The sequence below is a fragment of the Bicyclus anynana genome, chromosome 11 (genome assembly GCF_947172395.1).
Source record: "Bicyclus anynana chromosome 11, ilBicAnyn1.1, whole genome shotgun sequence".
In the NCBI taxonomy this organism is placed as follows: Eukaryota; Metazoa; Arthropoda; class Insecta; order Lepidoptera; family Nymphalidae; genus Bicyclus; species Bicyclus anynana.
The window spans coordinates 3,061,826-3,071,443 of record NC_069093.1 but is presented as its reverse complement, the minus strand read 5'-3'; the positions used below and the strand labels follow the sequence as shown (position 1 = coordinate 3,071,443).

Here is a 9,618-nt window from a genome sequence, read left to right as displayed (position 1 = left end):
CCACGCGAAAATTTTCTTCATTGTGTTACATTTTCTCTTTTGTATTCATCGACAATATTCTCTCGACGAGACATGTCGATAACAGCTTGACGACAAGTTACGTCGTCAAGCTGTTATCGACTTTATGTTATGACTGTTATGAAATTGTTTCGCATCACTAATACAACTGTATTGTTGTGTTAGTGATGCGAAATGTTCGGGTACAATCCCACAATGATTGATCTAAAATATTGTTAAGATTACAATATATGGTTTAGTGACGTCATTCTAAATTCAAGATGGCATTTTCAAATATACCTCAGAGAGTAAGATTCGATAAAGATAATGATAAATTAAAAGGTTTGCTTGCTACAGACATGTCATTGACGTACAACCTATGCTAGGCGTTATCTGACACTATGAAGTTATGCTGATACCTGTTACTGATACCGGTTTCTGGCCAGTTCAAGTTGTCACTGAAAGACAGGTTGCGTTAGTTACAATAGGCGTACGGTGCGTTTATTGCGTCACTGCAGGCTCGTTTTTATCAGTGCGTGTTTTTGAGACCGTTGAAGGTGCGCTGTTGGTCACTGCAGGCCAGGTTGCGTCAGTGCGTTGGTCTGACTCTGTATGAAGGGTCGTTGGTGCGCGGTGCGCTCGTGGCGCGCGCGGTGGTCGGAGCGACCGAAGGGCATGTCGCAGTATGAGCAGGAGTAGCGCTTCTCCTTCGTGTGACTTATCATGTGGATACGGAGGTACCTGCGGACAAATGTCCAGTACATTGGAAGGGTCTGCTTTTTTTACAAGTTTTTACTTAATTTACAATGTTAAGCTTATTTTTCGCACGCCGAATGATGATCCCTGTGACGTTTCAACTGACAGTTGTATTAGTGATGCGAAACAATTTCATAACAGTCAAAACATAAAATCGATAACAGCTTGACCACTTAATTTAGATGTCAGCACGCTGCAAAAGTTACGTCGTCAAACTGTTATCGACTTTATGTTATGACTGTTATGAAATTGTTTCGCATCGTAATACAACTGTATTGTTGTGTTAGTGATGCGAAATATTCGGGGACAACCCCAAAATGATTGATCTAAAATATTGTTAAGATATTACGTCATAAGTGACGTCATTCTAAATTCAAGATGGCATTTTCAAATATACCTCAGAGCGTAAGACTCGATAAAGATAAAATTAAAAGGTTTGCTTGCTACAGTGACGGATGACCTGTTTTTATTGTATCATATTTAAAGTTTAACTTCAAACCCAACAGTTTTATAGAAATTAATTAAACACACCAGCTGCATAACATAAATGGTCATGTGTCTAGCAAGTTGAATTATAGGCTGTATGACTTTATTTTTATGGGTTTAGAAACGTGTTTGTGCTATATAACTCGATAGATAAATTTTTCCAAACTTGTATTTAAACTGTGAAGACCAAAAAGCCGTGATAGCCCAGTGGATATGACCTCTGCCTCCGATTCTGGAGGGTGTGGGTTCGAATCCATGCATGCAACTCCAACTTTTCAGTTGTGTGCATTTTAAGAAATTAAATATCACGTGTCTCAATCGGTGAATGAGCCGTCATGCACGCAGTGACCAATACACGATCAGTTATAGTCGTGGGTGCTGCAGAAACGTGAGAATAATAATTGATCGTCAATGGCGTGCATTAGCAATATGATCTAAAACTTTTTGAACTCAGTGCACTATTTTTCTGATTTTCCCAGATTAGGAAATAGTTTCTTCTCCTTGCATTAAAATTGTTATGACTATAAAAATAGGTAAGGCCACTGGCATTCTTATATACAACTAGCGGACGCCCGCGACTTCGTCCGCCTGAAACTAGATGTAAACTTTCAACTACCCCTACCCCTACCCTAAGTTGAACTTTTCCTGAATTTTCCTATATAAACCTCATATATATAAACTATAAACCTCACGGAGCCCGAGACCTTTCCAACGAATGCAAAACCGTGGAAATCGGTTCGTGCGTTCTGGAGTTATAGCGTCAGGAAGGAAAACCCGACTTATTTTTATATATTATCATGTTTGGGGAGAACTTGTTTTTCCAACTTACCCAGGTTTCTTGAAGGCCATATCGCAAAGGTCACAGGGGTAGTTCCTGACGTCACTGTGTATCATCTGGTGGTTCTTCATTACAGTGGCGGAGATGAACCGCTTGCCGCAGTCGGGGCATTCGTACGGCTTTTCATTTGAATGGCTTCTGGAAAATTAAATAATGGAAAAAAAATTGATAATGGAGAATGAATGAATTCTCTATTCTCCGTTGAAAATAAAAAAATCTCGCGAAAGAATTATTTTGATACGTTAATTAGTTCTCAAGATATGAAATTTTAAAGTGTGCGCGCGGCACCAGCCCGCGTTTAATGTGCGTGACGTCATCGTACAACATTTGCACGGCTTGTTCAGGCAATTCCGTACTTTTGCCTTAGCTACTGACGTACTAATGGTTAGCCATTAGTCAGAGAGTAAATTAATATAAGGGCCATTAGGCTCGTAAATACGAAATTGCCTGAACGGGTCGGGTAAGAGTTGTACGATGACGTCACGTACAATATCGCGACCGTTAGCGGGAGTCAATATTTATGCGAACTTTGAATGCATGTGAAATCATAACTATTTGGTATTTTTAAATAAAACAAAAACTAGTGTATTTGGTTATATAAAAGCTCTAATGTAACAAAGTTTCAAGTGATTTTGCATACCTAGTAACATTATAGTCTTGCAAGTTTGTTGATAATACTCTCATGATATGCGGGCGACAGGGGGAAGACTGCGCCGGTGTGAAATAGTGCGTGCGGGGAAGTGACGTGCATCAGTCGTGGGCTTTTCATTCATCACTACACGCCCTCCACCCCGCGCCGATTATTGGGAGTGTTATGAACGAAGTTGCCAAGCTATACACAAATACTAGACACTCTTGTGATATAGTGGGTAGTAACCTTGCAACCTTGCATTCTACCTTCACTGCCGTGGATTCGATTCCCACAACTGGAAAATATTTGTGTGATAATCATGGATGTTTTACAGTGTCTGGGTGTGTTTATACTATCACTAGTGGACATAAATATAGTGTTTTTAAACACACAATCTAGAGTAACATGACCTTATCAGGTCTTTGAATAAATTAAAAGTGGCAACTTGCCTTAAATGCACCAGAAGGTTATATTTCTTGAAAAATCTCTTTGGGCAGATTTGACATAGATGGGTCTTCTCCTTGTCATGTACTTGACGTCTGAAATTAAAAGTATTAATGAAAAAAAAATAGATATTTATTGAAAATTATTTTAATAGTTATTTAGCATAGCAATGTTTGTCAAATTAGTCCAAATAAGAAAGTTTTTTTTTATAGAATAGCATAGGCCTTGTCTATATAAAAAAATACCACCAGCACCACAACATATATTCGAGACGGAAAAGTTACACAAAATTGGAGCAACAGTGGCGCGATCGCAAATATTCGCTCGCTCTCGCTTTGTTGCGATGACACGAAAGAGAGCGCGATATTTCAACTCGCTATTGGTCGATAATGTATTTTTCTTTTCACGAGACATGTCATTGACGTATGTTGGCCCACTGCAACCGATTACGAGTAAATGCTTCTAGAATGTGCGCACGCCTCTTTTGTAAACAGTGTTTAAACTGAATTACGAAAGTATTATAAGCTAAATTTTACTTTGTCCCGTCAATAATAACCAGTAAAAAGTTTAATATAAATAAAAAAATATCTACGTAAAATTTATGCCGCCGAAACAAAACACATTAGCAAGTGACGTCATTCACAGCGATAACAGCGTGATTGGCGTTTGCAGTGATGTGATATATCACGTCACCGCAAGCGCCAATCACAAGCCGATGCCTTGTAGCGAATGACGCCTCAGTTTATAATTGGCGCTTCGGTGATGTGATAAAAATACAATTTTGTTTTATAAAAATATTACAATTACGAGATTATTTTCACAAATAAAAATGTAATTAGAGTTTCTAGGCATCTAAACTGCCTATATGGAAAAAATCTTCTTAGTTTTATACAGCAGGCGAGTAGCCTATTATGTTGCCAGCGTTAGTGATCTCTTTTACCCGCCAAGAGATAGATACACGAGAAGATGGCGGCACTTTTGATTAGTTCCGATTTTGGCCACGCGCAAACTTATCTATAGTTTAGCTTCCAAGATTTATCGCACAAGTATGTAAAATAGTACTCTTTTCGAGGGTGAATATAAAGTAACTAGCGGACGCCCGCGACTTCGTCCGTGTGGAATTTAGTTTTTCACAAATCCCTCGGGAACCATGGATTTTTCCGGGATAAAACGTAGCCTATGTGTTAATCCAGGCTATAATATATCTTAATACCAAATTTACAGCTAATTCGGTTCAGTAATCGAGGCGTGAAAGAGTAACAAACATTCACATCAACAAAATCATCAGTTTTCGCAAATCTCGGGAAACCATGGATTTTTTCGGGATAAAAAGTAGCCTATGTGTCAATCCAGATTTCCATTCCAAATTTCAGCCAAATCGCTTCAGTAGTAACGGCGTTACAGAGTAACAAACATCCATACAAACTTTCGCGTTTACAATATTAGTACTCTTTTCGAGGGTGAATATAAAGTAATTTACCATAGCTGGGCACCGTTAATCAAATAGTTAACTTCGTTAATCGTTAATCCACTACAAAAAAAGTTAGCTTCGTTAAACGTTAAAGCGTTACATTCCGGAAAAATTAACGCAAGTTAACGTTAATCGTTAATCCGTTAATATGACTGTGTAATATTACATTTTTATATCATTGTGTGAGATCACCATTGGAAAAATAAGGATGAGCACTGGGGAAAAGTGTAATTTGTTTTTGTTGATTTTATCTATATTTAATATAAATATAGCAATTTGTTGATTTCTTTGAAAAAAATATCATTCGTCATTTCTTACTTCTCTGGACCTGTTTTTCGCGTCGCGCGGTAAATAGTAGGCATTGGATTAACGATTAACGGACTTCTGCATGTTAACGGAAGTTAACGGGTCCGTTAACATCTATAAAAGTTAATCCGTTAATCAAAATGTTAACTTCGTTAATTAACGATTAACGTATTAACGAGTTAATGCCCAGCTATGTAATTTACGGCCCATATCAGAAACTCATAGGTCATCAGTCATATAGGGATCATGCTTACTTGTGTTGTAAGAGGCCGATGTTGTGGCGGAAGTCCTTGTCGCACATGTCGCACACGTGGGGCCGGTCCGATCTTTATCCACTTACTTGTGTTGTAAGAGGCCAATGTTGTGCCGGAAGTCCTTGTCGCACATGTCGCACACGTGGGGCCGGTCCGATCTTTATCCACTTACTTGTGTTGTAAGAGGCCAATGTTGTGCCGGAAGTCCTTGTCGCACATGTCGCACACGTGGGGCCGGTCCGATCTTTATCCACTTACTTGTGTTGTAAGAGGCCGATGTTGTGGCGGAAGTCCTTGTCGCACATGTCGCACACGTGGGGCCGGTCCGATCTTTATCCACTTACTTGTGTTGTAAGAGGCCGATGTTGTGGTGGAAGTCCTTGTCGCACATGTCGCACACGTGGGGCCGGTCCGATCTTTATCCACTTACTTGTGTTGTAAGAGGCCAATGTTGTGCCGGAAGTCCTTGTCGCACATGTCGCACACGTAGGGCCGATCCTTGGTGTGGCGCGCCATGTGCAGGTCGCGCTTGGCGCGCGAGATGAACCGGCGCCCGCACGGCACGCACTCGTGCGGCAGCTTGCCCGCGCTGTGCATCAGCAGGTGGTGGTTGCGCAGACTCACTACGTCTGAAAGTTTCATGTTTGTTTGTCCAGTTTAATCCACCAGTGATCAGTCGCTCGGCTATAAACTGACCTTACGAGCTGATTGCAATATTTCATACCAGCATATTGTTTGATGATTTTTGCTGTAATAACGCATTCAATATCAATCGTGATGAAATATTGCATTTTGGTAAAATATCGCATTCAATACCAATTGTGATGAAATATTGTGTTTTAGTGAAATATTGCATTTTGGTGAAATATCGCATTCAATACCAATCTTGATGAAATATTGCATTTTGATGACTGATTTACTTTTTATCTTAGTAGTCCTAGGAGGCATCAGCAACATATCTCCAGATTAAAATATTCCTCTCTTTTTTATCCCATTGCAACGAAAGAGAAAGCCATATTACTGTTATATCTATCGCCATGAGGTGCCTAGTAGCATGCTTTCTAGAATCAAACAGTCTGGAATATTTTTTTTTATTAATTACAAGTTAGCTTTTGTATACAATCTCATGGATGAAAATTCATGTCTTTTGGTTTCTACACAACATCATACCGGAACACTAAATAGCTTGGAATTATGTCTTTGCCAGTAGGGAGGTAACTAGCCACGGGCGAAGCGGACCAGCTAGACTTGGACCAAATAAGAAAACCTTAATAGGTCCAGCTGGGGATAAATATGTTTAAATAAACTAAATCAGGTGGCCACTTCCTGATTTAGAGATTAACCTAGCGTAGGTACCTGATTACAGAGAAGGCAATGGCATATTGCCTTTTCTGTAATCAGGACCTATATTATTTTTTTTTAAAAAGTTATCACAAATAAAGTGTTAAAAATCTAATTTACCTTTGCCACACTCATCACAATGTTGTTTTATGCCCAAATGTTTAATTTTATTGTGTCTGTATCTCGCTCCGTAGCTGGCAAATGTTTTATCACACACTTTGCACTGGATCCTCTTCCGCTCAGTGGCGGGCAGATGCAGCTTCATATGCTCAAACAAGTTGACAACAGTTTTGCCACACTCTTCACATATCTTCTCTCTTTGCTCCGGTTCTTTGTTCTTTTTCCTCACTTTCACCTTTTTGCCTTTATTTTTAGCCTTGGGTAGAGATTCTTCTGGAATGTTATGAAACTCTTAACCTTCAAGTGACCTAATGGGTCAGTAAAAAACATTTCTATGGTGGTAGTTAAAATCTCAATAAAACATAGGTGATATGAAAATTGCATGAAAATCTGTTAGTACCTACTTGGGACTTTATACCAAAAGTTAATTTTAGTAGCAAATGAAATCACATTTTTTATCTAAATCAGTGGTGTTGAGTAGGGGGTAGGGTAGGGTAGGGGTGTGGTAGGGAACGGAAGAGGTAGGGTAGGGGTAGGGTAGAGGTAGGGTAGGTGTAGGGTGGGAGTAAGTTAGGTAGAGAAGAAGTGCACAAAAGTCAAAGCAAAGCTTAAATGGGTCCGCTAGTTAATTATAAAAACTGGAAGAATGTTTAATTACTTACTATTTTCTTTACATGCTTCAGAACCATATTCATATTTTATTTTCTTTATAACACTAAGCAGTTCATCATCTGAGGGCACATCTTCTATGTTATGTTCATTTTTTATTTCAAATTCCATTTTGCTAAGTGGTACTGTGTCACATAATGCATCATCAGATAGTCCATTGCTTATTTCCTCACATTTTATGGTGTCTGTCTCAAAAACAGCACATTTTCTATACCTCTGTTTTTGTAGACAATGTAAATATGCATCATTCTTTAATGCTAATGTCTTGAAGTTATGGAACAATATTATTTTTCTAAAGCATTCAACACACAACTTTGATGTCAGTTTTGATTCAGGCGAAACCTAAACAACAATCAATAAAAAGAAAATATATTTAATTTTTTCATAAATCCTAAAACAAGAATCAGAAGAAATTATAGTATTGGAAAGCTGAAAATATGCCTAGCTTTTGATATCTTACGATATATCTATAATCTTGTACTGTTGTGAAAACATTCATATTTTAATAGAATTCAAGCAAGTCTGTCAAGCATTTATTTTATGTGTCCTAAGGGAAGGTGATCAGTTCTTGGCAAGTATTGGTCTAACCAGTAGCTGTTTTATGAGACACTGGCCTCCCCAATGCAATAAAGTGATCTACAACACGAATTTCTTGCAAACTCCTTGTCTTCTTCAATATAAAATAAGAATATAAAAGAAAAAATATAATTTATTTTTTTTAAGTAAGAAGACACATCTGGGAAAGTCTCATTTTATATATTTTTGGTATTGTGAGCCTGACATAGCTGAGCCTATGTTGTGGAGCAGCAGAAAATGTTAAAGCTATTGTTTACACAATCATGATAACAAACAACAATATTATGATATAAGTCCACCATAGGAGAAGCGTCTCAGAGCAGCCACACACCACAATACAATTACAATTCTTAGTTGGCCGACTATCGCAGAGTTTAATAACGTATAGCAATATATGTTAACTTCCTAAGTCGTCCAACTAACAAACACACCAATCACATCAGAATCCTGATTCCCTTTCGATTATGTACAGTTGAAAAGTTGTCCAACTAAATTGAAAACGTTTGCAATTTAGTTGTACGATAGTCGGCCACTAGAATTGTAAGTGAGCGGGTGCTAAGCCTTCCATAATAGCGTATGATGATATTTACCTCAATATTTAAACAAAACAACAGTATGTCTTCATAAGTTTTGTTGTCACCGCTCAATTCTTCTGATAACTGAGTGATGTCTCGTTCAACTGCCTCGGTTAAACATATTCGACAAACGTCCTTGTCTGCCATATCGTTAGCTCAATAATTGATATTTTAATTTCTAATCCACGAATTCTTTTCAATTTCTGACTGGACGGGCTTAGAAATATTTTATTTTAAAGTTTTTATTAGTTTTATTTACAATAAGCCCCACTACCACGGCGACGGACCATTGCCTGTAATTGTCAATGTCATTGTCATTTTGATTTTTTTTTTTTTTTTTTTAATTTGTCCCATTGTCATTTTGACTTTAACAATTTGTAATTGTGTCACTTGGACGGAGTTCATTACTTTCTCTGTCTACGTAAACTCTCAGACCAAATAAAATAGACTATAATAATATTTTATAACTAGCGGACGCCCACGACTTCGTCCGCCCTTAGACTTCTTTAATCCAGTCCTTACAGTAAAAATGGAGTCACTTCGCCTGGTTTTCCAACATTTCTCTTCAATACTCTGCTCCTATTGCCAGGAGTAGCTATGAAGAATAATTGTACCAAGTTTCGTTAAAATACGTCGAGTAGTTTTTATTTCTATAACGAACAGATAGACAAGACAAAAATTTTACTGATTGCATTTTTGGCATCAGTATTGATGACTGAACACGCCCTGATGAGTTATTTTGGAAATACATTTCATGTACATAACTGACCTCTCTACAGATTTCTGATTTAATATAAGTTAAAGAACCACAACGGTCAACAACGAACGTTGTTTAAACAAATAATACCTAAGTATCGTCTACAATGTCGAGTTGTGAGTTCAGGAAGTGAAAAAAGAGAGACGAATATCTTAGCATTCCATGGATTCACCGGGTCCATCGCGTGGTAGAGAGAGCCACGCGATCACATTATATATTCATAAATATATAATGGAATTAAAGACAAAATTGTGCATGTGTGCGCTCAGTGTTGTAGCCTATTATTCGGATTACTTTTTGTGGTGATTTTGTAGGAACTTAACCTATCTATAATATAAAATTATCATTGGTCATAATATTTAATTTTCATAAAAATCTGTTCAGTAATTTTGTGTTA

At 37.8% G+C, this 9,618-nt stretch overlaps 1 protein-coding gene across 1 annotated transcript; it reads right to left on the bottom strand.

Annotated features, from left to right (window-relative positions):
- Positions 1–154: 154 nt before the first annotated feature.
- LOC112049890 (zinc finger protein 883) lies at positions 155–8,763 on the bottom strand. Its single transcript, XM_024087943.2, has 7 exons — positions 8,480–8,763; positions 7,307–7,655; positions 6,645–6,917; positions 5,614–5,812; positions 3,158–3,247; positions 2,069–2,215; positions 155–738 (listed from the first exon to the last, which is right to left on the bottom strand). Exons 1-7 carry the CDS (start codon positions 8,609–8,611, stop codon positions 567–569), a joined length of 1,362 nt encoding a protein of 453 aa, XP_023943711.2. The 5' UTR covers positions 8,612–8,763; the 3' UTR covers positions 155–566.
- Between the last annotated feature and the right edge of the window lie 855 nt (positions 8,764–9,618).

What these genes read in the sequence shown, in the direction of transcription:
- LOC112049890 (XM_024087943.2), bottom strand. Translation starts at nt 8,611, where the DNA reads ATGGCAGACAAGGACGTTTGTCGAATATGTTTAACCGAGGCAGTTGAA. An exon ending in TGAAGCATGTAAAGAAAATA is followed by an intron (nt 6,918 to 7,306) that starts GTAAGTAATTAA and finishes ATAACATTCCAG; the next exon opens with AAGAATCTCTACCCAAGGCT. An exon ending in AACCTTCTGGTGCATTTAAG is followed by an intron (nt 2,216 to 3,157) that starts GCAAGTTGCCAC and finishes TTAATTTTCCAG; the next exon opens with AAGCCATTCAAATGAAAAGC.